Here is a 26,719-nt window from a genome sequence, read left to right on the forward strand (position 1 = left end):
TGTCCTGCAGCCGGGGCGGGCAAACAGACTGGGCGGGGCTCCAACCGTTTGGAGTGGCTGTGTCGTGTGGGTGTGACTGTGGCTGAGGGCTTGGGTGTGGACGTGGGTGTGGGTGTGTGGTCGGGCTGTGGCAGCCCCCAAAATCAAAGTGCCTATCGATTGCGTTGATTTGCCTTGTTTATTGTCTCAGCAATGGCGCCTGACAACTCCCTGGTCCCCGTTCACAATTGTTTTGACTGGCCCCGAGTATTTATGGGTTACGCTCGAACAACAATGGCAACAACAATGACACTGGGCCAGCCCATTGTCTGTGATTATCAATAAACATTAGCCGAACAATAGGATGCTCAGTGTCAGTGGATCCCTCCGTTCGGTGAACATTCTAATGACCTTGAAAATTAGTTCTTGCATAAATCTCTCGCACTGCCCCACGTCCACTCACATGCCGTCCCCCCCCTGACTCATTACCCCACAGAAATTGTTAATTATTGTTTATTATTTATCGCCATGGTTGCATATTAATTGGTGGGCGAGTGACAAAAATTTCATTTTAATTTCGAATTACCAGCCATCTGGTGACCATTGCGAGGCATATGGTTGCGTTCTGCTGATGGCTGATGCACTGCATCCGCTTCTGGCCAGCGGCAGGAAGCGGCATTAAGGCCACAAATAGTGTGGGCAAGACGAAGCGGAAACTTTAAGCATATTCATAATGAGATAATTTATTTTTTTTAATAATTCACAGGACTTGTAGGAGTTTTATTTAAAAAAGTAATGATTGAAATATAATTGATTTAATGTCTGTGAAATTTCCATAATTTGTATATTTATAATTATTTAAAAGCCTGAGGAAAACCCTATAAATCTGCAAACTTTTATTTATTTTGTTAACTGCCAAAACTTTTGGCCATCAAATGGCGAGGGGAACGGCATTGAGCCAAGCTACTCATTTGCAAGAATTTAAAGTGCACTTGCCAGTTGCATGTGAATATGGGAATAGTTTCCCTATCTGTTTCCAGCCTGGCTCCGACTAGCTTCGAGGACAAATGGAGCCAAAAGTTACAGACGACTTCCATTTCCTCGATTTTTCCGACCCTTGCCACCTCTCACTTACCAACCCCGAATAGGGAAATACGAAAAACTTTGGTTTGGATAATGCGAGTCGAGTCCCCACAGTGTGCAAAGTGTTTGGCATAAAGTTATGCGCCAGCCAAACAACAATAAAATAATATAATTTTTTGTTTGCCAACTCTCGATTGTGGTTGGAAAGTAGGGAAACGTGTTGCAAGCGAAGCCTTGAAGTTCTTCGTTTTCTTTTCTTTTATTTTATTTTCTTTTTTTCGGGGCAATTCGCGACTCGTTCGACTCTTGGCCATAAACTTTTCAAGGAATATCGAAAGTTTCCTCCCATCGCATCGCATTCGGCTCGGCGAAAAAGCTTCGAGCTGCGCGAGAGACACACAAAGGCTACAAAACTTATAACGAGAAAACTTTGCCACTTGGCAAATGCGCGATAAAGAAACAAACAGAACAGAATGGAACAGAAAGGCACAAAATAGCGCCAAGCTGAGCTGAGCCCCACAGACTCGGCAGGATCTGCTGGATTGGATGGCGAAAAGATGTCCATGGAAATGGGATGAGCAGTACCGAGTGGTGCAGCCAAACTAGGAAGATGCCGTCAAGTTGATATCAGTGGCAGAGGTAACTTGGCCAACACTGAATTGATAAAAGAGGATCATATCCGGAAACGAACTGGGAGTTCCCTGTATCTAATCTTTGGCTGTATAAATCTTATCTATATTGAAACATGAGGAGGGATTTAAACAAATGTCGCCTAACCAAAAGTTAGTTTTATAATTTACAACATAAAACCGGTTCTAATTTTTAGGGAGTCATCATAAAAATAAACAAGTGAGCAGACAATATTATTTGATCTCATAGTAATATCTTTTTGAGTATTAACCAAAAAGTTCATGTGTCTTAGAAGTCCTTTTATACTTTCAAGTACTTCTTTGTAGTTTGTTTAACAAACTTAAACAAATATTTTTTATAGGAGTAATTATTTACTTTCTGAAGTAATCTTTTGTTGAGTATTTTAAAAACACTTAAAAAAGTTATATAAAATAGTCTGCGGAATATTTGAAAAAACGTTTATCTACTAAAAATTCTAGGTTTTAAACTAATATTACTAAAACTAGACAGAATGAGTGCCGTTTCGACGTAGAGTTTTAATCTGGTCGGTACTAATGGAGACTAATATTTCAAACTAAACTAACTAATAAAAAAGGTTTTGAATTTTAGAAAATAAATCACAAATAATAATAATAAACCATTTTAATGTCTATCTCCTCAGTAACATCAAATTTACAGGGTAACTCCGAAGCAGCGATTGGATAAAAACTTTCACAGCCGACGGCGGGCTAAGAAATATAAAACTTCGGCAGAAGGAAAATTTTTCGCTGACAATGGAGAAGCTAAAGGAAACTCAAGAAAACTCATTCGCGCGTTTTAACTAACTAGCAGAGTGAGCCAGTAAGCAGCGAGTGAGGTTGAATAAAGAAAAACGGGCAAGAATTATTATTTACGCACGGATGGTGTCATCTAATTACGAATTCATTTTAGTTTTGTGTGCCAGCACAACAACTGGGAGGCTGGCGGCGACCAGGCCAACAGACTTTCTTGGGTTTCCTTTGGGCTCTGGACCCGGGCTGGAAAATAAATAGAATGCGACCGCATTCGGACAATACACCTGCAGTGCTGAGCCACCGCCATCCCGATCAACGTTCTTCGCGGTGCCAGCCTCCGGAGTCCGGAGGAGGCCATGGGTGGCGGCTTTTAATGCAATATTTCGCAAGAGATTTTTTACGAGGCCGCGACGATAAAAAGTTTGCTGTTCGCAGCGTTTTCAGAATTTTGCATTTTTGCGCCAAGTTGCATTTTGGTTTAGACCAGGACGCGGCCGCGGCCAAAAGAAATTTCATGCTCTTTGAAAACTTGTTAAAGTATGATAACCACAATGCAGGCCACATCCCCAGCCCCTAGGAGCCGCTGCTCCTCCAGAAGAATACCAAGCAGAAGAATCGCCGCAAATAATAATAAGCAAGTTGAATTCCAGAGCCCGGGACTCGTTAACTGGCGTCCAAAAGTTAAGAAATGCATAAAATTTGTTAACAAGCTGAAAAAAATAATGCCTTGTTCGCACTTATCCGAGTTTGAGGGAACCACCCCAGCACCTTCGAAAAGGCAGCCATTTTCTTAGCGGAAATAACTAACAAGAAGAAAGTCCTCCTTTTATTTCTGGTTTTACCCTAAACGAAGAGGTAGCTCTACTATTTTAATTATTTTATAAATTTATTTGAATATATTTTATTATCTTAAAAGCATATTAAACAAGAATAATGTTAAGTAACCATATATTATTAATTTTTAAAGAATATTCCATTTTGGATATTAAATGATCTATCATTTAATATGAAAGAAAAATCTTTCATTTCCATGTTTTAGGAAATGTTTAATGTTGCCTTGTTAGGGGAAACTGGCATTGTTTGGTCTGATGTTAAACTATGTTAAATGGGTGCTCACTAAAAAGTTTTTCTAATGAGATCTCGAAGACCGCTATGGGCATTCAACAGCCATTTTCTAACTTTTAATTAGAGGAATAGTTTTTTTTTTAATTTAAGGCCGACAATATAGAGCTCTTATGAAACAAAATTTAGGCTGTAGGGTATAGAAGGTAAAACAATAAAATAAATATTTTTAAATTGCATTTCAATTAGTTTGTGTCGGTTGGCTGGTTTTTTCCCCCATTTTTTATGGCAGCTCGCATATTTTTGCGGTTTCTGTATTTTTCCTGCCACTTATTTGACCGCTAATTACATTTTAATGTAAATTAATGAATCTGCGCACTTAACTTGGCCGGATTGGCGGACCTCCTCACTTTTGCCCGCCTCGTGGCCCTCGCACCTCCACGCCGGCCCTGTCAACTTGTCTGGCCGCCATCCTCCAAGAAACACTCTGGCTCATTTGGCTTCATGAAGCCCACAACACAAACTTGGCTCATTAGCCGGTCGCGTTGAAAGCCTGAAATCGGAGATATTTTCGGTTTCTTTTTTGGCTCGAGCATTTTGATAAATGATTGAAATAAATGATGCTGGCTATGACTTTTTGGTATTGCCAAATTAACAGGAATCCGACAGTTGAGCCAAGTTTGTTGGCTTGTGGTTTTGGCACGACAGATGACGGTTTCAATGACATGAATTTGTATACAGGCGTGGGTCATTTTGGTCGAACATTCAAATGAAATAAAAATATTTAAAGAAAAATATGAGAGTAATGCACTAGTATAAGGTTCTTGTTAGATCACTTGTTTGGGGGTATTCCTTTTGTCATTAAACAACAAGAATTTCTTATAAGAATATAATTAGTTTCTTTATTCAAATTATCTGTTCTTTTTTTTTTAAAGATTTAGATAATCTGTATAAGTTAAAATACTATCATAAAATATTCACTTTGTAACTGATGTAAAGACTCTCATGTACTGACAAAAACATATTATGTATAAATTCCAACTTCAGATCCCCCATTCAAGACCCATTTTAATCTAAGAATTAGCCAAACAGATGCCCACTCTCAGGCCCCTGAGCACTTCCAGCTCTTTAAACATCGCACCCACTCATCTCAACTCTTCTCTGGCTTGGCTAATTTTGCAACACATTTTGATAAGCTGCAGCATCTTACCTTTCCCCATTTTGTTTCCATATTAAAAATATTGTTTGCCTTTGCCTCTCCCCCTATTCAGTGGATGTGAAATTATAAAGCTTGTAGTGGGAGGGTATATACATCTTTTTTTTGCCGCCATTATGCGAGTGCGACGCCTGTTTTGTGTTTTTTCTCACATGTGTGAAATTGCATGTAGTACGTACATAGGTGTACGAGGTATCTTTGGGTGGGCAGAGGGGGAGGATGCATTAGAGACTTGATAATTAAACACGGCAGGTGCTCGTCATCATCAGCACCATCATTATTATTATTATTATTTTTTCGCGATTATAATAAGCCGTTCGCGCCGTGGAGCTTTTTGCAGCGCCAATTAGGGAAATTGTGTGCTATTTCCAATTTGAGAATTTCAGCACTTTTCTGTTTAAAAGCCAAGTCAGGAAGCGCAACCAACCAGGCAAAATGGTATATGGAATATCCTTGAGATATTTTTTAGATGTGGTGTGGAAAGTATATACACTTTTATATTTTGAGAAATTTGGGTCTAAAAAACAGAACGAATAAATTCCAGATATTAATATTATTTTTATTAAAAGCCATACCTTAAAAAGAGTATACAAACGTTTATAAAACTATGGTAAAAATCTTGAAATAATTTATTCTTTTGGAGCATCATTGTAAGTTGTCCATTAGCCGAAATGGAGTAGGCCATATTTCATTTAATGAGCCCTCAAATAATGGAGTCCTCATCACAAGTCTTTTGTTGGTCCTGAGATAGCTCAAGTGCTGCAATACTCGTCTCCAAATACTCCTCAAAGACTACTTTTTAAAAGAAATATTAAACCATCATAGAAAACCCCAAAAATACATACCTAACCCCAAATCAAAATCTCAAAATATTTTCTAGAGGGGTGCGACCGAAAAAAAGCCAAGTTAAATAAAATAAACAAACAAATGCCTCATTACATGCGAAATTAAATTTAAATGTTTGCTTAATGCGATTCCAGAGTTGCCCGGGGTGGTCCGGAGAGTAAGGACCACCGGGTGTACTGGCCATAACTGGAGAGGGGGTGTACGGAAAAGGTATACGGAACTAAACAAACCCAAGCACCGAGCCACATCAAATTTAATTTCATTTTGAAGCCCTGGGCTAACCAAGGATGATGACGATGATGATGATGGTGACGGGTCGCCGCCGACGCATGCTTAGAAAAATATTTCTGGTATTTTTCCTTTTTTACCCTTGTTTTTGTTATCGTTGTTTCTTTATATATATATTTTTTTGTGGTTTGTTCCTGTTTTTGGGTTCTCGACTGAGTGGAGAAATTAGAATTTTTGCGTGTGTCTGCGGACGCCGCATTTGGATGGCGTCGGATGCCGACATCGCTTCCGGCCGCATTTCCTGACACCCCGCCTCCCAAAAAACAAACACTTCCAGAATTTAATATATTTATTTAACATATACAGGGTATGCCCAAGGGTATGAAGGTTATATTAGATTTATTTAAGGTCCAAGGACCTTATTATCTAATATTATAATATCTATATATATATTAAACTTAAAACATTTCCCTAGGAATAAAATGTGTTGGGAATAGAATAGAAATAAGAAAACTCTTTTCCCAAACTAATCCGATGCATTATATCATTCAACAATAAGGCTTGCGGTTCGTCACCTTCGTGGACTACCTTCCACCAACTTTCTAAATTTAAAGGGTACTAACTTGTCCAAAGGCGTGTCAGAATCTGTTAAACAAACAAGACCGAGACAAAATCATAATAATTTCAATATTTTTGTGGCCGCTGATGTGCTTGTCAGTGGCAAACTGTCAAGGCAGGGCGTTTATTTGACAGCCGCTGGGGATTAGAGGGGTACGCCGCTGCAGGACGTTGGTGGGGAGGAAGCCTGTGCGGGTGCGGGAGCGGAACGCTCAATTAAAATATAATTTTTGCCAAAATACCACGGCTATAAAATAAATGAAACAACGGGAGCTGGCGAAGATCCTTTTTTTTCGGGATCTGCATCCCATTGCTTTCACATGGCCATAAATTAAAAACTTAATAACGAGCCGAGAGCAGGAGCCGAGCCGAAACCAGGACATGCCCAATACGTGTGTCCTGACTCCTGGCGACGTCCGCAGTCACATCACAAATTTCATCTCCGTCCCTCTTCCTCCCTCTTGCCACGACTAGCCTCATCTCTATCTGTCCCTCGCGGAGCAATGGTCGATGGGATGCGGCTGCGGCAGCAATAAATCGCTAACAGCAAATAAATCAACGCGCATAAATTCCAATGTTCAGCGAGGATGCCTGCCCCGACTTTATTTACGACATTGCGACAAAGACAGTTACGGCAAAATGCTGCCCCTACCCTCGGGGCCAGTCTCTGCCCCTGACCCTGCCCGGGTACGGGTCCAGCTCCTCCCCAGCTCCTGAATCTGCATCTGCGTCGGGGTGTGTAATGTTCCGGGGTCAGGCCAAGAGGGCAAAAGTATAAAGCTTTTCATTGGGTTTCTTATAAAATAACATTTCATTATTAATTGATTGCAGAGTTTTAATTATTTCTGCCCTGATTTAAATATTTATCCTTGCATAATAAAACTAATATATATACTATCCAAAAGTTAAATAAACTAAAAGACTTCCACGAAGCCCAGAGACTTAAGGACTAAAGCGCATTCATACGCGGCGAGAGGACAGCCAATGAACACCAAAAAGGTTGACCCCAGTGTCGTGGCAATATGTCCTGGAAAATGTCATCCAACGTTGTCCGTGGTTAACCGAAGAGTAGTTGCCTGCCAAGGGTTAAAAGAGTTAACCCCTTGCTAAAAAAACAAAAAGGATATCAGAGAGTTGGCAGGGAAGAAGCTGGAGAGTCGACGACAAGGACGAGTACATTTGGCGAATTAAAACAAAAGGATGCCGTGTGCTAGGCAAACAGACAAAGGACATTCCCGGGGACACATGCGAGGCGCCAAATCAAGCTTTGATTTATGGCCCAACCAAAGGATTGCCAAGGAGCAGGAAGTCACACGACCAGAGAAACCAGAGAAAAAGTGCACAAAACTAACATTAGCACCCTTGTAAATGTGTAAAACCGAAAGGGAAAAGTTCCTGCACCCAGGACCTGATAGTCCTAGTAGGCCAAATGGGAAAAAGGCAATCCCGTCCGAATCCGAACCGAGACCGAGACCGAGAAACCGGCATCTATTAGCTGCGCCACTCCGGGCCGCTCTGCCCCAGACCTCTACTCGGGTGATAATTTATTTATTTCGGATTATTTATTGCACATACATCATAATTTTCGAGACTCGCTGGCAAATATATTTTATTCCTTAAGCAGGCCCGACCCGGTCCCCAAAGATGCAAGAATTATAACTCTCAACAATGAAGGATGCGCAATAAATTAAAAATTCCAAACTTAAAAACGCAACAATAAATACACGATACCCGGGCCGAGGAGAAAAGAATGAGGAGTCCTGGCAATCGCCAGGAACAGGACATGCAGTTGATTTATTTCTCTTCTATGGAAAATCACGGAGCGTTGAGAAAAGCAGCATATCCTTGCACCCCGCACCCCAAGACGTTTCAAAGAAACGGAAGTATTTATTTCATAATCGTTATGATGTAATGAAGAAAACGCTGAGATGTTGAAAGGTAAGGTACAGTGAAGAAAATCATGACTACTTTCAAATTATTCTTAGGGCTTCTTTTTTAAGTCCTTAATACTATTATTTTACGAACTTCTATCAGAGATTTATTTTATGAATTTATTAAATCTTTAAACCCCCAAAACTTTATCTGTTTGTGAATATTTACACCCAACTTCCTGTGTGAATGATTCCAGGGAACTGCGCAAAAGAAAGGAAACCGAAACACATCCTTAACATGAAAATACGTGGCGCTTATTAAATTCTTATAAAATCGGCACTCGCTGAGGGATGCTGCTCTCAAGGATGAATCCGCGGCAAGGGACAGGAGGTTTGGGATATAGATAGACTAGGGCTCTATTGTTGTAAGTTTGAGGCATTTTCATGGTGCTAGCAGCCGCCGTGGATATGAGCTCCTGCTGCGATATTAAAAACTTGTTGCTAATAAAAAAAAAAAAGTGAATCCCCGACTGTGTCGACTGTGATCATCGTCATGAGTTGATATGGCAGATGATGACATCAATGACATTCGGTGCGGTTCAATAAATTCGCAAGCGTTTCGAAATTTATCAAAAGCAATCTCTTACACAGAGAGAAATGATACTCCTCATAATGATCCCAAAACTTTAATGTCACCCCTTTGAAGCCCTAAGTATTCTCAATTTTCTCCCCGTGTATTCGGAAGTCCCTTTGTCAGCAGGGGATCGCAATTTTATAGACCCTAAGTAGGCCTCCATGCGAATTTAATTGTTATGGCTGCAGCAGGCAGGGCGAGGAGTTGCAACATCGTGGCACCAATTGGCTGTCTATTCATTGGCATCTGGGTGTTGTTTAGCTGCCGGATAATCCGCTGCATGTTGCCGTTGATTAAAACGACACACACACGGCACCGTTCAACGTTCAACGTAAACCTGCCCACAATTTAGCGACGAGGGCCCGAGGAGAGCTCCGATGTGTTCGACGGGGTCTGCTCGATTGTCTATAAGCCCACTGCAGTTGCCTGTATTTGAAGTGCCAAAAAGCACACTTTGACTTGTTCTTTTTATTTATTTTTGTTTTTGTGTTCCGCTGTTGTAGTCGTATTATTGGGTTGTCGAGTGCGCGCTTTAGTGAGAGGATTTATGCCCGATGACGGTATTTGTTTAGCCGCTTAGTTTACCATTTGCCCATTGTTTAGCTTTTTATTTTTGCTCGCCTCTTTGGCTCGATTCCTATGTGTTCTGGCTCAAGTGCTTCCATTCCGTTTAAACACTAAGCGTTGGTTTAGTAAGCAACTAAGAGAAACCTAGAAACATTAGAAACATTAATAAACCAATTAAGCCACACATCGTGAAGAACTGCCAATCAATTAAGAAAATATCAAATGGCTGAGCAGTTAACACATTATTATGGTAATTGCCAAGCGGTTATCACATAAAACACGAAAATCGCAAAAATAAGGAACTGCTAACAGCAGGAGTACAAAAATATTCCAAAAGGATTCTCTGTGTTAATCAGTATGAAAGGATAAAGTGGATGGTAGCTTTTCCATTTTTCCCCTTCGTTTGTTTGTGGCTTATTTCGTTGGTTACTCACATGGGAGTTTGCGACTGAGACTTGGATTTCAACACCCAACTCATTATGGGGTCCGTAGCTGAAATTGCTTAATCAAAGTTGGATTATCTTCTCGGCTGAACGAGTAAACAGCCGGTGGGTGAGCGAGTGGTCGTGTATGGGTTTCGTTTGAATTAAAAGCGCCAAGTCTGCCAAAAGTCGGCATGAAGCTTGGCACTTGGCACACATATGCCAGGACATACAGCGCTAAGTCCTGCCGTTACAGGCTGCAGCTGGAACTAAATTAAATTCCATGTCTAATGCTCGCCGGAGGATTAAGACCGAGCCACGCCTCAACCGGGCTCGCCTCATCGCCTAAGACGGGTAATATTAAATAATTTTTCCCATCTCCCTGGATCCAGGACTCAGGACTCAGGACCCAGGACACATACACACACATATGGCATGAATTCAGCAGTTCATTGTTTTGCATCGCAGTGAAGTGAATCGGAGCAGAGAACGTCCGAGGGTGTGAGTCGGCTGTCCCAACCAGGAGGCTGAAGATTAAAGTCTCCCGTGGCGAACTTAATAATAAAAGCCCAGGACCAAAGTCCTCCGGCTCCTGTTTGGTGTTGGCACAAAAGTATTTAGTGGGCTGTGGCCGAGGCGGGGCTGGGGGCCGAGGGTATCGGGCATTGGGCGAAAATCTTTTTTCGAGTGCCAGACATTAGCAGCATTAGGGCAGCAACAACATGCTATCGCACACAGATATCATTTATACTTGTACATATACTATATATAGTATAGCACTGCACACAGCTAGCACCCGGAAAGCTCACAACAAAAATGCAAACGACGGGGCGATGGGTTCACCAAATAACCAAAGGACTTATGTCGACTCAGGCCAGGGGATTTGAGGTGTTGTCTGGCAGGATGTGGTTTTTGGGCGATGGGTGGTGCTGCGGCCGGAAGCCAATGCAGCAAATGTATCTGCATTGTAAGCGGGAAATATGAAAAGCCGGCTGATAATCTCGAATCGACATTACCAGCTCGTAATTATCATTGCAGATCGTTTATTTGAGCAGGTTGACCCTGGCGCCGCTACGTGTGGAATACTTTGTAATACATCTAATAATAGCATGACGTCCTTCTTAGGCGAGCTCCTTCTTGATGATGAATGTTCGGATCTGCATGGGCTTCAAGGTGACACTGAACTCGGAGTCCTCCTGCGACTTCTCCGCTTCCAGGGGCTTGTGCAGGCTGGTGAAGTACTCGGGGGTGGAGTGGCTAGCCCCGGCACCATCGTGGTGGAACTTCAGACGCTTCATGTCACTGAGGGCCATGTTGCCGTCCAAGGTGGTCTCGCGAATCGACAGACCACCCAGGCTATCGAAAATGGGCCGGATGTTGAAGCTAATCACGCCGCCCTCGGTCTGGTCCAAAAAGTTCTCAACCCGGAAGAGGATCTCATCGGTGGAGTAGGGCTCCAGAGTGAGCAGATGCACCGACTCGGGGAAATCGTTGAAGTCCGGCAGCGACAGCTTCACCTCCTTCACACTCTCCTTGCTGAAGAACTTCCAGAAGGGCAGGTGAATCTTCTTCTCCGCGATGCGCTCGAGGGCAGTGGGCTCATCCTCCACGGCACTGAGGGACAGGTACAGTTTTCCACGGGCGATCAGACCCTTTCCGAACTGCTGCTCGTTAATGGCCTCGTCGGCACCGGAGCCATCCCGGAACAGGTGGCGACGGTGCAGCATCATCTCCAAGCGCCCGTTCTGCAGGCTAGTGCCTCCCTGGGACCGATCATTGAGGAGGGTCAGACGCTTGTTGCTGTCTTGCAGGGCGATGCGAGAGGTGACCGGGTAATAGTTGCCGCTCACGGGCTGCTCACTCAAGTCGGGGCTGAAGTCCTCGCGCTTATCCTTCTCTCGGCGCAGCATCTCGCGGCCATTGGAGTCGGTATAGAAGACTCCGTTGTTGGATATGTCGCTCTGGAAAATAGTCACTATCTCCTTGCCCAGATCGTCGTCCACGGGGATCGGACCCACAAGCCATTCGAACTCGACATGTTCGCCACCCTCATAGATGCGAATTACTTGGGAGATCCATTCGTTGACCTGCTGGCGGACTTCCTTGACCAAGTCGCCCTCGTACACCGAGAACTCGTAGGCATCGTCAACGATTTGCAAGTCCTCATCTTGGCGGAAAATGTAATGGCATGACCGGGCAGTCTTGTACATTCCAAAGGACTGCTCAACTCTCTCCGACACTCCGTTCATTTCCACCGTCTTCAAACGGCCTGTTTGGTTGTCAATCACCAGTTTTATTTTCTAACGAAAAAGGGTGTTGGTTGAAAAACTATACAAAACTGGGAAGAGAAAGAGACTCACCGAAGTCTGCACCACAGTTTCCCCATCATCGTGGGTGGAAATTTGGTTCCTGGTGTCCTGTTGGGCTACTATGTCAGAGCTCTCTTCCTTGTCGACCTTCTTGATGTTGTAGCTGGCGATCTTGTTGGCAGTTGCCTTGAAGACCAGCTCGTGCTGGGTGTCGTTGTTGCGGAACTCCAGGGCCAGGACTTGCCAAGGCACTGGAACAATCTCGGAAGGCACCACGCGACCCTTGGCATCGGTCACCTCATAGTTCTCATTTTTGACAGGCACTCGCACGTATTGGGTGGAAGAGTGAGCCAGAGGATTGTAGAGGGTCACCACAAAGTTGTTGGCATTGTCTTTGGTGAAGGCGCACTCGCTGATGTTCAGTCGCAGGCAGCTCTCGAACTCTCCGTTGGGTTGGTCGGTCAGAACGCGCAGAGCATCCCGAGCGGTATTGGCACCACCGAGAATGGCATCGTACATCAGACGATCGTAGTCATTGGACACTTCCTGCTTTTCGGTGCCAGTGATAGCATCGTGGTGCTGCATTATTCCCATGATCTGGCGCAGATAGTCCAGATCCTTGGCCTGCTTCTCACTGGAAAGGTTGGCCAGCACACTCAGTTGCTTGGCTACTTGGAGGATGTGGTTGCCATCGCGTTCAAAACGCTTGGCGGTTGGCCTGGAAGTGAAGAATCCGGTCCAGAAACTCTTCGCCTCGTGGGAGTGAGGCAGGAAGTCCTGTGTCTTGTTTGGGAAGCTCTGGAGACTCTGATGCAGTGAGTTGAGGTAACAGCCCGCAGTGGAGTAGATGAGGTTGTACTTGGATCCACTTCCCTGGCGTTCGTTGACATACCTAATTGGGTTCACAGTAAATACCCAAAGTACTTTTAAAAGTTGATCCAACTTACTTGATCAGCTTGTCCATGTTCTCGTAGTTCACGTAGGCATTCTCGTAATGGAAGTCATCGCCCATGGGCACCATAATGTGCGTGGAGCGGTACTTCTGGGCGAGATTGGCAGCGTAGTTGATGAACTCGTCCACTCGGGACTTTACATTGTTGTCGTAGCTGTCTCCATCGATAATGGGCTCATCCCCACAGCGGGAGTCGAAGCAGAAGCCCGATGGGGCGGAATAGTGTTGGTAAAGCATTCCAGTGAAGAAATCCATTTCCTTGAGGGTCTCGCTGGCATCCCAGATCATCTCCAGACCCAGGTTGTCCACTCGCTTGTTCTTGTCAGTCATGTCCATGCGGGCAAAGAACTGGCCGTCGAAGCCCATTTGGGCGAATATCGAGGCCTGTTCACGGGAGTGGCCAAAAGCATCGATCTGCCAGCCGATGCGAGGGCGACCGCAGGCACCAAAGTTGTCATTCAGGAACCTTCAGATGACAAAAGTAAGTAAAGGACTTCGAGGTAGTGCACCCTTATATGTACTTACTTCAAACCCAGGGTGAACTGATCAATCACACTCTGGTAGTTTACGGCAGCCTCATCGTTCATGCTCCAGCCGCCGCCGGTAAACTCCATGCGACCCTCGTTGACTAGCTTCTTGACTATTTCCTTAGTGAGCTCCGACTGATCCTGCCACCATTTGGCAAAGAATCCGGTCTCCACCTGAATGAATCGGCGGCGCGAGTCCTTGCTGAGCTCAGTGACCACACTTTCGAAGATGTACTTGGCTCCGGAGTGCTGGATGCCCTGCCTACTGCCGTAGTAGTACTGGTCGACAGTCTTCAGCCATCCCAAGTCATCGTGTGAGTGGGGCACCATGTGGATGTTGATCATGCCAGGCTTGGTTGCCGGACAGGACTCATAGCCGCAAACAGACTCACTCTGGCTGATGTAAAAGCCACAAAGGACTACTAGAACACAAAAGGCTTTCACCTTCGCCATTTTCCGGAATTCTCAATCTATCGATTCCAGGCCAAATACTGACTTCATATGCGAATCATTCTTACTTTTATAAGTTCCTTAATGGGGGGTTCTTGCCGATATTTGATAACTAATCTGCACTTGAAAATGTTTTGAATTCGGCGAGTTAGGAGGGCCCATTAAGAGTTACCCAAAGATAGGAAAATGGTCCCCTAGGGTACTTACCTTTGAGTTTTATTTGTGCCACATGCAGCGTTCTAGAGTTGCTAACTTGATGAGCTAATACGCCAATTAAACAGGGTCGGAGTATTATGGCGAATTTGGAACGGCATTGCATTTCTTATCATTGGAACCCTTGATTGTAATCTGTTTAAATGGATTTTAATTGATTACTTCCCACTCAAAGGTAAGGAAACTTTTATGGGTTCGAACCCATCAATGGACTTGAAGTGCTTTTTAATCTAAAAGTGAAAGCCACACATGTTGAATAATATCACAAGTCTCTAGCTACGATACTGCCGTTTGAATCATACAAAAAGTGGATCACGTAGACTGCAAACCACTCAAGATGTATACTTTTTAAAATATCCATCACTTGTGTTATGTCATGGAATGGTCAAAAAATATAAGTATAAATCCAAATAAAGTATTTATTTAAAAAAGTTTTAATCAACTTTAAGTGATTTAGTCTTCAACTGATATTAATAATAAATATTCACAAAATGGATTCCTTTTATTGAATCAAATTATTTACAAAGTAATAGTTTTTATAAGGTTCATAGTGTATGAAAAAATGAAAAATTTAAAAAAAATATACATTTCATCAAGACCAGGTACCTATGATAAGCAAAAGAAAATGTTGAAACTGTTATGTAAATTAAACTATTGAAACCATTTGTAATAAAAATCAACAAGTTTGTATTGTCGTTCGTATTTTATTTTTTTGCTTTTAAAATTAAGCTGTTACATTTAAAATTTAATGAGTTATTGGAATTTAACGATAAAAGTACGAATCTGCATGGGCTTCAGGGTGACGACAAAGTCGGATGCCTCCTGCGAAGAGTTCGCAGCCAATGGAGTATGGGAAGCGGTGTAGTACTCAGGCTCTGATGGAATAGGTCCAGAACCTTCGGCGTGGAACTTGAATCTCTTCATTTGGCTCAGGGGAAGGTTTCCGTCCAGGGTGGTTTCTCGAATCTCTACGCCGTTCAGATAGTCAAAGAGGGGACGAATATTCAAACTAACCACTTTGCCCTCCGTGTGATCCAAATAGTTCTCCAATCGCAGGAGAACCTCGTCGTCGTTGAAAGGTTCCAGGGTGAGTAGGTGAACGGAGTTGGGGAAGTCATCGAAGCTGGGAAGCGACTTGGCAGGGGAGCTGGTGCTTCCAGTGTTCTTGCTGAAGAAGGCCCACAGGGGCAGGTGGTGCTCCTTCACCCAGTCGCGTTCCGCTGAGGTGGACTCATCGGCGGGGCTGAGGACCAGGAGGACCTTTCCTCTGGCAATCAGAGGCTGACCGTACTTCTCTTCGTTCAAGACCTCTCCCACTCCCTTGTCGTCGTCCCGAACGAGGCGACGGTGCAACATGAGCTCTATTTGGCCATTCTGCATGCTAGTTCCTCCCTGGGCACGGTCATTCAGGACGGCCATTCGCTTCTTGCTGTCCTGCAGAGCAATACGGGAAGTGATGGGGTAGTAGTTTCCAGCAGTGGGTTGTCTATCAAGCTCGGGAGTGAATCCTTCACGCTTGTCTTTCTCGCGTCTGATCATTTCGCGACCGTTGGCGTCAGTGTAGACCACACCTTCGGAGTCGATTTCACTGGTAAAGGTGATGACGACTTCGTTGCCGAAATCTGACTCGCGAGGAATGGGGCCGACCTGCCAATCAATCTCTATGGCCTCCCTGTCTTCGTAGATGCGAATAACCTGCGAGACATAGTCGCTAAACTTTTGGTGAACTTCCTTAACCAAATCTCCTTCGTAAACAGTGAACTCGACATCTCCATCCTGAATTACAAAGTCACCTTGGTGGTATTGACGGAACAGATATGCACCAGAGTCCCAAGTCCTGTAAACACCGTAGCTCTGCTTGATATTCTCAGAAACGCCATTCATTTCAACAGTTTTCAGAAGACCAGATTTGTTGTCGATCGTCAGTTTGATTGTCTAAAAAATTAAGAAACCTTATTGCCACTTAACTTGTCCCAATAAATAGGATAGTAATATTTACCGAAGTCTGTACGATGGTCTCGCCGTCCTCACGAATCTCTCCACTGACGGTCTTGACGGCCTTAAGGGGCTGGGCGGCATTTTGGCTCTCAACCTTCTTGACGTAGTAGTTGGCGATCTTGTCGACGGTAGCCTTGAAAACTAACTCGTACTGAGTGTCGGTTTCACGGAACTCCAGATCGATGATCTGCTGGGAGACTGGTACCAGCTCGGAGGCCACCACGCGACCCTTGTCGTCGGTCACCTGGAAGTTCTCGTTCTTGACGGGAAGGCGCATGTACTGCTTGGTGGTGTGGGCCAGAGGGTTGTACAAGGTTACGACCAGGTTGTCGGCGTTGTCCTTGGTGAAGGCACAATCGCTGATGTTCATGTTGAGGCAGCTCTGGAACTCTCCGTTAGGATAGGGTGTCAGCTTCCTCAGAGCAACGGCGGCCGTCTGGGTGGCTCCCAATATACCGTCGTACATCAGGCGATCGTAGTCGTTGGAGACGGCTTGCTTCTCTGTTCCGGTGATAGCGTCGTGGTGCTGCATCACTCCCATGATCGAGCGAAGTCTGTCCAGGTTTACTTTCTGCTGCTCAGCTGGGAGATCAGCAAACACACTGAGCTCCTTGGCGACCTGCAGGATGTGGTTGCCGACGCGCTCGAAGCGTTTCTGGGTGGTACGGCTTGTGAAGTATCCAGTCCAAAAGCTGTTCGAATCACTAGCGAAGGGGAAGAAGTCCAAGGTCTTGTTAGGGAAGGAAAGGCCACTCTTGTGAACAGAGTTGAGGTAGCAAGCGGGGGTAGAGTAGACAATATTATAGTTAGAGCCACTGGACTGGCGTTCGTTGATGTACCTGGAATATAATAATTATTTAATAAAATTGGAAAAAATGGCTAATCAGTTTAACTTACTTAATCAGTTTGTCCATGTTCTTGAAGTTATGTGCGGCATCTTCATACTGGAAGTCGCCACCCATCGTAATCATGATGTGGTTGGACCTGAAGGCAGCGGCCACCTTGGAGGCGTAGCTGAGGAAGTCGTCGATGCGGGTCTTTACGTTGTTGTCGTAACTCTTTCCATCGATAATCGGTTCGTCTCCACAGTTGACATCAAAACAGAAACCGTCGGGAGAGGAGTAGTGGCGGTAGGTCAAGCCGGTGAAGAGCTTAAGGTCGCTGAGGGACTCGCTGGCATGCCAGATCATCTCCATGGCTAGGTCCTGCAGTCTCCGGTCCTTGTCGTTGTGGTCCATGCGGGAGAAGAACTCGCCGTCATAGCCGAATTGGGCGAAGATGGAAGCTTGCTCTCGGGAGTGGCCAAAGGGATCAACTTGCCAGCCGATAGTGGGACGGCCACAGGAACCGAAGTTGTCATCAAGGAACCTGAAATTGATTTAGACTAGTCTTAAAGAGAATTCTAAAAGTGAAATCCCTCTAGTACTTACTTCAAGCCCAGGGTAAACTGATCGATCACACTCTGGTAGTTCACATTGGCCTCGTCATTCATGCTCCAGGCTCCATTGGTGAACTGCAGGCGACCCTCGTTCACCAGTTTCTTGACGATATTCTTGGTGACTTCCGACTGCTGGGCCCACCACATGGAGAAGAAGGACATCTCCACTTGAATGAAGCGACGTTCGGGATTCTTGACCAGCTCCTCAATCACTGTCGTAATAATGTACTGGACTCCGCCGTGATGAATGTTATTCCGGTGTCCATAGAAGTACTGGTCAACGGTCTTCTGCCAGCCCACGTCGTCATGGGAGTGGGGCACCAAGTGGATGTTGATCATATTGGGCTTGGTCTCGTGGCATGACTAAAAGGACAAGGTTAGAGCCTGCCTGTGGATATCCTTATATTCCCTGGGATATTCTCACCTCATATCCACAAACCGCTTCGGCTTGGGTGGCGTACAATCCACAAAGGACCAGGAAGATTCCTAGAAACCTTAGCGTGTCCATATTGAAGAACTGCAGAAGTGTCGAATCCAAATCAAGAACTAATTTTTTCGAAACGAATTTCTTACTTTTATAAGGTACTCAATGGGGGTTCTTATAAATTTACTTCTCAAGAGGTATTTTGCTACTCAAGAATATTTTGAATTTGCCCAGTTAATAGAACCCATTAAGTGTAACACGATAAGCCAATGGTTGTCAAGGAAAATAACCACGAGTTTTATGGACTGTGTATTTTCCCTTGAATTAAAACGCCCACTAATCCAGTACATATTATTTCTGATTTGGCAAGTTTGACGCTTATCAGTAATTCCCAATATTTAATCGCGTTGAATGGATTTTAATTGAGTGTGCCACTCAAAGATAACTAAAAGCTACTGGTGTCGACCCCTTCATGACAGAACCTTATCACTAATTGGTTGTAAAAGTTGCCGATTATGACTTTTTAAGCCAGTAATGTCCAAAAGCCAATCATGTTGATAACACACTAATAATATGGTGTGTTTTACATATATTTTTAAATTTAAAATTCTTGAATATCTTTTGTTTCCTATACATTTTTTGCAAAAATGTTGGAGGTTTAATTATTTCGCTTAAGAAAAAAATCTTTTAGAGTTTTATTTTCTTTTAGTTTCTTTCTATTCACGGCTGGTATAAACGGCTTAGCTAATTTTTATTATAACTAACATTCAAAAATAGTTTAAACCAGAATTATTTTCATACATTACTTGAATTTATTAGTTTATTTTAAGAATCGTTGCCTTAAGAAAAAGGTACAAATGTATGCTAATAAATATATGTGTATGGTTAGAAAGGAAAATAAACCAGGAATCGATTTATTGAAGTTATGAGAACGGAAAGGCACAGAATAAAATAAGTCTCATTGCTAAAGACTCATTGATAGAGTTCCTATGATGATATTAAACCAATTTCTAAAGTAAAGATTCGATGCAAATTATATTATTTTTGATTCAAGGTTAATATTCATTAATCTAACCAGTTTATTAGAAAAAAATAAAAATAAGCATTTTTTTTTTTATATAATGAAAATATTTTATTTATTTCGCCAATGACATTAATTTACATTATTTTAATGCTACTGCTTAGTTTGTCTTTACAATGAAAGTACGAATTTGCATCGGGTGCAAGGTGACAGCAAAGTCGGAGTCCTCATGAGAAGCATCCACCTCCAGGGGCGTGTGGGCGGAGGTGTAGTACTCCGGCTCGGATCCCCTCACTCCTGATCCTTCGGTGTGGAACTTAAGACGCTTCATGTCGCTCAGAGGCAGGTTTCCGTCCAAGGTGGTTTCACGAATCTCAGCTCCGTTCAGATAGTCGAAGAGGGGACGAATGTTGAAGCTGACCACCCTGCCTTCGGTGTGATCCATGAAGTTCTCAACACGCAGAAGAACCTCTCCATCATTGAAGGGTTCTAGGGTGAGCAGATGAACCGACTTGGGGAAGTCTTCGAAGCTGGGAACGGATTTGACAGGAGAGCTAGTGCTTCCAGAGTTCTTGCTGAAGAATTTCCAGAGGGGCAGGTGGTGCTCCTTCTCCCACTCGCGTTCAGCGGAGGTAGATTCCTCGGCAGAGTTCAGAACGAGGAAGACCTTGCCGCGGGCAATCAGAGGTTGTCCGTACTTCTCCTCGTTCAAGACCTCGTCCACTCCAAGACCGTCGTCGCGGACAAGTCGTCGGTGCAGCATGAGCTCGATCTGACCGTCCTTCATGCTGGATCCTCCCTGGGCGCGATCGTTCAGGATAGCCAATCGCTTCTTGCTGTCCTGCAGGGCGATGCGGGAAGTGATCGGGTAGTAGTTTCCAGCGGTCGGCTGCACAGCCAGCTCGGAAGTAAAGTCTTCGCGCTGATCCTTCTCACGCTTGAGGAGCTCTCGGCCGTTGGCGTCAGTGTAGAACACGCCCTTGGATTCAATTTCACTGCTGAATACGGTAATGACTTCGGTTCCATAGGTTTCATCGCGAGGAAGGGGACCGACAAGCCATTCAATTTCGACGGTGTTCCTGCCTTCATAAAGGCGGATAACCTGCGAGAGGAACTCGTTGAAGACTTGATGGATCTCCTTGACCTGAGATCCTTCGTAAACAGTGAATTCAACACCGCTGTCCAGAATCGTAGCTGCTTCTTGGTTGTATTGACGGAAGAGGTATGCGCCGGAATCGTAGGTCTTGTAAATACCGAAGGTCTGCTCAATGTTTTCGGAAACGCCGTTCATTTCTACAGTTTTCAGAAGACCGGAGTTGTTGTCGATCGTCAGTTTGATTGTCTAAAGAAATCAATAATAGTTTGGTTAAAAAATGAATTTTTAAAGTAATCAGGATAAAAATGATAATTACCGAAGTCTGCACAACAGTCTCGCCGTCCTCACGAGTCTCTCCACTGACTGACTTGACGACCTTAAGGGGCTGGGCAGCACTCGCACTCTCAACCTTCTTGACGTAGTAGTTGGCGATCTTGTCGACGGTAGCCTTGAAGACCAACTCGTACTGAGTGTCGGTTTCACGGAACTCCAGATCGATGATCTGCTGGGAGACTGGTACCAGCTCAGAGGCCACCACGCGACCCTTGTCGTCGGTCACCTGGAAGTTCTCGTTCTTGACGGGAAGGCGCACGTACTGCTTGGTGGTGTGGGCCAGAGGATTGTACAGGGTTACTATCAGGTTATCGGCGTTGTCCTTGGTGTAGGCACAGTCGCTGATGTTCATGTTTAGGCAGCTCTGGAACTCTCCGTTAGGATAGGGTGTCAGCTTCCTCAGAGCATCGCGGGCCAGGTTGGTTCCTCCCAGAATGGCGTCGTAAAGAAGACGATCGTAGTCGTCGGACACGGCCTGTTTCTCGGTACCAGTGATAGCGTCGTGGTGCTGCATCACTCCCATAATCTGGCGGAGGTAGTCGAGGTCCTCCTTCTGTTGCTCGCTGTTCAAATCAGCGAAGACACTGAGTTCCTTGGCGACCTGCAGGATGTGGTTGCCGTCGCGCTCGAAGCGCTTCTGAGTTGGCCGAGAACTGAAGTATCCGGTCCAGAAGCTGTTGGTGTTGCTGCCGTAGGGGAAGAAGTCCTGGGTCTTGTTCGGGTACGACTGAACGCTCTGGTGCACGGAGTTGAGGTAGCAAGCGGGAGTGGAATAGATGATGTTGTATCGAGATCCACTGGATTGGCGCTCGTTGACATATCTGAAATAGATATTTCGTTAGGAACTGTATAGGATTAATTTAGTAGTTTTATACTACTCACTTGATCAATTTATCCATGTTCTTGAAGTTAACCTCAGCATCTTCATAGTGGAAGTCGCCACCCATGGGGATCATGATATGGTTGGTGCGGAACTTCTCTGCCACCTCAGCGGCATAAGCGATGAAGGCATCCACCCTGGACTGGACGTTGTTGTCGTAGCTGTCGCCATCAATGATTGGATCATCGCTGCAGTGCACATCAAAGCAGAATCCGGGGGTGTCCCAGTAGAAAGTGTACAGAAGTCCGGTGAAGAGCTTGATGTCCAATGACTCACTGGCATCCCAAACCATTTCCAAAGCCTTGTCATTCATACGGCGGCCCTTGTCGTTGTGGTCCATGCGGGAGAAGAACTCGCCGTCGTAGCCCATCTGGGCGTAGAGCGAGGCCTGTTCACGAGAGTGACCGAAAGGATCGATTTGCCAGCCAACTTTAGGACGTCCGCAGACACCGAACGTATCGTCCAAGAACCTGCCATCGAAAAGAAATTATTTAATACCCACTTAATTAAGAACAAGATCTTTCAGCACTCACTTCAATCCTACAGAAAACTGATCAATCACACTCTGGTAGTTCACGGCAGCCTCGTCGTTCATGCTCCAGGCTCCATTGGTGAACATCAGGCGACCTTCGTTGACCAGCTTCTTCACGATCTCCTTGGCGGTCTCCGACTGCTCGGACCACCACTTGGCGAAGAAGGAGGTCTCCACCTGGATGAAACGGCGATCGGGGTTCTTGATCAGCTCGGAGATCACAGTGTCGATGATGTACTGGACTCCGGCGTGCTGGATGTTGTTTTTGTGTCCATAAAAGTACTGATCCACGGTCTTTAGCCAGCCCACATCGTCGTGGGAGTGGGGGACCAAGTGAATATTGACCATATTCGGTTTGGTTTCGTGGCAGGACTAAATGAGGAACTGGTTAGCCTTAGTTCGAAGGATGTCTTAGATGGAACTCACCTCATAGCCACAAACTGCTTCGCCTTGAGTGACAAACGAGCCACAAACGATGAGTAGGATAATAAGATCCCTTAGAGGAGCCATGTTGCGGACAACGAGATCTGCTGACTCCAGGACTAGAACTGACTGCTGTACAAGGTATTTCCACTTTTATAAGTTCCTCGACGAGGTCTGAAGTCGTTTTTGATAACTAATCGCCACTTGAAATTGTTTTCAATTATTCCACTCGAGAGAACCGATTAAGTGTAACCCAATGATTAGTGAATGGTCCCCAAGGTACCCACCTAGAGCATTATTTGTGCCACAGGCAGTGCAATATTGTTGCCTTTACCATAAACTAGAATGGCAATCAACCTTGCTGTAAATATTATCTCGGATTTGGCATGGTAGTGCACTTCTTATCAACTAATTCTCAATTGTAATCGAGTAAATGGCTTTTAATTGATTAATAGCCACTTGAAGATGAAAAAAGTTTTGAAGCCACCCAGCGGATTACCGGCTCTTATCACTAAAAAGTGAAAGCTACACATGCAGAAGTGCTAGATAGCTTGTGTTTTCCAATTCCATTGCTTGGCAATAACCATGTCAAGTCACAGCGGTTTCTTTAATCTTCGCTGGTAGTTTTTTTTTGTTCTCCACCCTTTGATCTAGTTAATAGTTGAGTGCCCTTTGGTTTCCATGCCCGTGCAAACTAATAATTATATTCGTTTAAGAGTTCCTGGACACGGATTACCTGCATGTTCCACTGAAGACATTAAAGTTTGTGTAGCGTGTCGTTTATTATAAAAAATTTTATTAAATAATTTGTGAAAATATTTAGGAATCTTCACAAAACATTAAAGACTAATTTAGGAAAATTATTTTTAAATAAATCTACAAAGTAACCAGTCTAATGTATCTTAGGATATTTTAAAGCTTTGTAATTTTTACTTCTTGCTGCTCAAATTATTAATTACTTAGTTCATGGCCCCAATTTCATTGAAATATTAAAACAACAAAGTCACATACTTGTATGCAAGAGTAGTTTTATTAAAATTTTAGTAAGTTCCTAACATAAATCTATGCAGTTTTAATGATAAAAGTGCGAATTTGCATCGGATTCAATAATACAGAAAACTTTGAGGCTTCATCAAGCTCACTCGCCTCTAATGGCTTGAACTGGACGGTAGTGTATTCCAAAGCTGTGGGTGGATTTCCGGATTTCTGAGCTTGGAATTTGAAACGCTTCATCTCGCTGAGAGGCAAGTTCCCATCCAAAGTAGTCTCCCTGATCTCCACTCCATTGAGGCTGTCGAAGATGTGGCGAATGTTAAAGGTAACTGGACCTCCTTCTGTTGCATCCAAAAAGTTTTCGAGGCGAAGCAGAACTTCAGTTTCAGTAAAGGATTCCAGGGTTAGCAGGTGAATTGACTCCGGAAGATCATTGAAATCAGGTAATGAGTCTAAAGAAACCCTACCATCTTTACCAGCTGTGCTGAAAAACTTCCAGAAGGGAAGTGACAGCTCCTTCTCCATCACCCGTTCAGAGCTAGTGTCTCCATCTTCAACGGATTTCAAAATAAGGTACAATTTTCCTCTGGCAATCAATCCCTTGCCAAACTGCTCCTCGTTCAGAGGCTCACCCACACCACCGCCATCGTTGAATAGCAGCCGGCGATGTAGGATCATTTCAAGCTGGCCATCCTCTAGGCTCGTCCCCGCCTGCGATCGATCCGTCAGCAGGACCAAGCGATGGCTGTCATCCTGCAGAGCAATGCGTGAAGTGACTGGATAGAAGTTTCCGCCTATGGGTTGGAGGCTCAAGTCGGAAACAAAGTCCTCACGCTTGTCTTTTTCGCGCTTTATCATCTCACGACCATTAGAATCGGTGTAAAAGACACCCTTTGACGAAATCCCGCTCTGGAAGTTGGTAACTATTTCACCACCTACATCGCCATCCAGGGGGATTGGTCCGACCATCCATTCGAACTCCACACGGTTGACACCTTCGTAAAGTCGAATCACCTGCGAAATCCACTCGTTGACATGCTGATGGATTTCCTTGACCAAAGATCCTTCGTAAATACTGAACTCAATGCTTTCGTGAACTGACTTGAGCTCATCTTCCTGCCGAAAGGTGTACGCGCAAGAGGTGTTTGTTTTGTATATTCCAAAGTTTTGCACAATTTCCTGGGAAACTCCGTTCATTTCGATGCTCTTCAGAAGTCCTGATTGACTATCTATAACTAACTTAACGATCTGAAGAGAATGATAGTAAATAAAGGCCATGCAACTTGAATTCTTCATCAACTTACCGAGTTCTGTACCACAACTTCAGATTCAGAATCACGAGGTCTCTTTTGAATGACAGGGATTTTTTCTTCCTTTGTTTCCTCATTCTTTTTTATAAAATAGTTGGCAACTTTATTGGCTGTTGCTTTGAAAACCAGCTCGTGCTGTGTATTATTGGGTCGGTGCTCCAAAGCCAGAACCTGCCAAGGAACTGGAAGAATCTCAGAAGGAACCTTGTTTCCTCTCTCGTCAGTCACTTCGTAATTTTCTTCTAAGACGGGTATGCGTATGTACTGAGACGTCTCATGGGCCAAGGGATTGTAAAAGGTCACCATTACGTTGTCCGCGCCGTCCTTGGTGAAGGCACACTCGCTGATGTTCAGCCTGAGGCAGCTCTCGAACTCCCCATCGGGCAGGTTGGTAAGGATTCTGAGAGCATCGCGGGCGTTGTTGGCTGCTCCCACAATAGCATCATAGGTCAAGCGATCGTAGTCATCGGAGACGGCCTGCCTCTCGGTTCCCGTGATGGCATCGTGGTGCTGCATCACTCCCATTATTTGCCTCAAATAGTCTAGGTCCTCGGTCTGCTGGTCGCTGGAGAGATGGGCCAGCAGACTCAGTTGCTTGACCACCTGGAGAAACTGGTTTCCTTCACGTACAAAGCGCTTCTGGGTTGGTCGCGACGAAAAGTATCCTGTCCAAAAGCTCCAACTTTCGTGGGCATATGGAAAGAAGTCCAGGGTCTTGCTGGGCCACGACTTCAGGCTTCGATGAAGGGAATTCAAGTAGCAGCTCGGGGTGGAGTAGAAGATGTTATAGATGGATCCATTGGCTTGACGTTCGTTGACATATCTAATGTATTAATATCTAAAGTTAATAAAAGAAAATCAAGACTTTTTTTTATGTTACCTAATAAGCTTGTCCATGTTTTTGTAGTTCATTCTGGCATCCTCGTATTGGAAATCCCCACCCATGGGTATCATAATGTGATTGGTTTGAAAATGGCTGGATACCTCCTCGGCATAGTCGAGGAACTCGTCTACCCTAGACTCAACATTGTTGCTGGGACCCTTGCCATCGATAATCGGCTCATCATCACAGAGTACGTCAAAGCAAAAGCCCGGAGTATCCGAGTAGAAGTTGTAAAGCAGGCCGGAGAAGAGCTCCAAGCCGCTGAGTGATTCGCTGGCCTCCCAAACCATCTCCATAGAGAGGTTCTCCAGACGGGTGTCCTTGTCGTTGTGGTCCATCCGCGAAAAGAACTGGCCATCGAAGCCCATATTGGCAAAAATGGCCGCTTGTTCTCGGGAATGGCCAAAAGTGTCAATCTGCCAGCCAACTCGAGGCCGGGCACAGGCACCAAAGGTTTCGTTCAGGAATCTTAAATTATAAAATAGTTAATTTGTGTAAAAAGAAGACTAGGGTCAACTTTAGCTTACTTTAATCCAACAGTGAATTGATCAATCACTTCCTGGTAGTTTACAGAAGCTTCATCGTTCATGCTCCAGGCTCCACCCGTGAACTCGAAGCGTCCCTCGTTCACTAGCTTCCTCACCACCTGGCGCATGGTTTCTGACTGCACCTTCCACCACTTGGCAAAGAAGGCGGTCTCCACCTGAATGAATCGCCGCTTGGGGTCCTTTATGAGCTCAGTCACCACATTATCTAGTATATACTGAACGGCAGCGTGGTGGATGGCGTTCTTGTAGCCGTAGTAGGATTGATCTACTGTCTTAAGCCAACCTACATCGTTGTGGGAGTGGGGAACCAGATGGATATTGATCATGTCTTCCTTCGTTTCTGGGCACGACTAAAAAATTAATTAAAAATATTTAAAACAATAAGAAATTTAACCTTTTCTTCACCTCATAACCACAGATAGCTTGGGATTGGGGTAAAAATAAGACCGCCAGGGTAGTT

At 44.5% G+C, this 26,719-nt stretch overlaps 4 protein-coding genes across 4 annotated transcripts; all 4 read right to left on the reverse strand.

Annotated features, from left to right (window-relative positions):
* Positions 1-10,955: 10,955 nt before the first annotated feature.
* LOC108126818 (lysosomal alpha-mannosidase-like) lies at positions 10,956-14,849 on the reverse strand. Its single transcript, XM_070277550.1, has 5 exons — positions 14,375-14,849; positions 13,716-14,284; positions 13,186-13,656; positions 12,290-13,130; positions 10,956-12,229 (listed from the first exon to the last, which is right to left on the reverse strand). The coding sequence occupies exons 2-5, from the start codon at positions 14,168-14,170 to the stop codon at positions 11,051-11,053; spliced, it is 2,946 nt and encodes a 981-aa protein (XP_070133651.1). The 5' UTR covers positions 14,171-14,284; positions 14,375-14,849; the 3' UTR covers positions 10,956-11,050.
* A 232-nt stretch (positions 14,850-15,081) lies between these two features.
* On the reverse strand, positions 15,082-18,342 carry LOC108126819 (lysosomal alpha-mannosidase-like). The gene is made up of 5 exons (XM_017243544.3): positions 18,241-18,342; positions 17,809-18,179; positions 17,276-17,746; positions 16,380-17,217; positions 15,082-16,315 (listed from the first exon to the last, which is right to left on the reverse strand). Exons 1-5 carry the CDS (start codon positions 18,322-18,324, stop codon positions 15,134-15,136), a joined length of 2,946 nt encoding a protein of 981 aa, XP_017099033.2. The 5' UTR covers positions 18,325-18,342; the 3' UTR covers positions 15,082-15,133.
* A 1,019-nt stretch (positions 18,343-19,361) lies between these two features.
* Positions 19,362-22,642, reverse strand: LOC108126820 (lysosomal alpha-mannosidase-like). The gene is made up of 5 exons (XM_017243545.3): positions 22,529-22,642; positions 22,104-22,474; positions 21,573-22,040; positions 20,674-21,511; positions 19,362-20,603 (listed from the first exon to the last, which is right to left on the reverse strand). Exons 1-5 carry the CDS (start codon positions 22,610-22,612, stop codon positions 19,422-19,424), a joined length of 2,943 nt encoding a protein of 980 aa, XP_017099034.3. The 5' UTR covers positions 22,613-22,642; the 3' UTR covers positions 19,362-19,421.
* Positions 22,643-23,587: 945 nt separating this feature from the next.
* Positions 23,588-26,585, reverse strand: LOC108126609 (lysosomal alpha-mannosidase-like). Its single transcript, XM_017243263.3, has 4 exons — positions 26,239-26,585; positions 25,709-26,179; positions 24,823-25,651; positions 23,588-24,766 (listed from the first exon to the last, which is right to left on the reverse strand). The coding sequence occupies exons 1-4, from the start codon at positions 26,583-26,585 to the stop codon at positions 23,588-23,590; spliced, it is 2,826 nt and encodes a 941-aa protein (XP_017098752.3).
* Positions 26,586-26,719: the final 134 nt, after the last annotated feature.

Source organism: Drosophila bipectinata, chromosome 2L (assembly GCF_030179905.1).
Source record: "Drosophila bipectinata strain 14024-0381.07 chromosome 2L, DbipHiC1v2, whole genome shotgun sequence".
Classification (NCBI taxonomy): Eukaryota; Metazoa; Arthropoda; class Insecta; order Diptera; family Drosophilidae; genus Drosophila; species Drosophila bipectinata.

Coding starts and splice junctions, on each gene's coding strand:
- LOC108126818 (XM_070277550.1), bottom strand. CDS start 14,170: ATGGCGAAGGTGAAAGCCTTTTGTGTTCTAGTAGTCCTTTGTGGCTTT. Junction 13,657..13,715: donor CAGTTCACCCTGGGTTTGAA/GTAAGTACATAT, acceptor TGTCATCTGAAG/GTTCCTGAATGACAACTTTG. Junction 13,131..13,185: donor AACATGGACAAGCTGATCAA/GTAAGTTGGATC, acceptor GAACCCAATTAG/GTATGTCAACGAACGCCAGG.
- LOC108126820 (XM_017243545.3), bottom strand. CDS start 22,612: ATGGCTCCTCTAAGGGATCTTATTATCCTACTCATCGTTTGTGGCTCG. Junction 22,041..22,103: donor CAGTTTTCTGTAGGATTGAA/GTGAGTGCTGAA, acceptor TTTCGATGGCAG/GTTCTTGGACGATACGTTCG. Junction 20,604..20,673: donor AGACTGTTGTGCAGACTTCG/GTAATTATCATT, acceptor TGATTTCTTTAG/ACAATCAAACTGACGATCGA.
- LOC108126819 (XM_017243544.3), bottom strand. CDS start 18,324: ATGGACACGCTAAGGTTTCTAGGAATCTTCCTGGTCCTTTGTGGATTG. Junction 18,180..18,240: donor AAGCGGTTTGTGGATATGAG/GTGAGAATATCC, acceptor TTGTCCTTTTAG/TCATGCCACGAGACCAAGCC. Junction 17,218..17,275: donor AACATGGACAAACTGATTAA/GTAAGTTAAACT, acceptor ATTATATTCCAG/GTACATCAACGAACGCCAGT.
- LOC108126609 (XM_017243263.3), bottom strand. CDS start 26,585: ATGATCAATATCCATCTGGTTCCCCACTCCCACAACGATGTAGGTTGG. Junction 25,652..25,708: donor AACATGGACAAGCTTATTAG/GTAACATAAAAA, acceptor TTAATACATTAG/ATATGTCAACGAACGTCAAG. Junction 24,767..24,822: donor AAGTTGTGGTACAGAACTCG/GTAAGTTGATGA, acceptor CATTCTCTTCAG/ATCGTTAAGTTAGTTATAGA.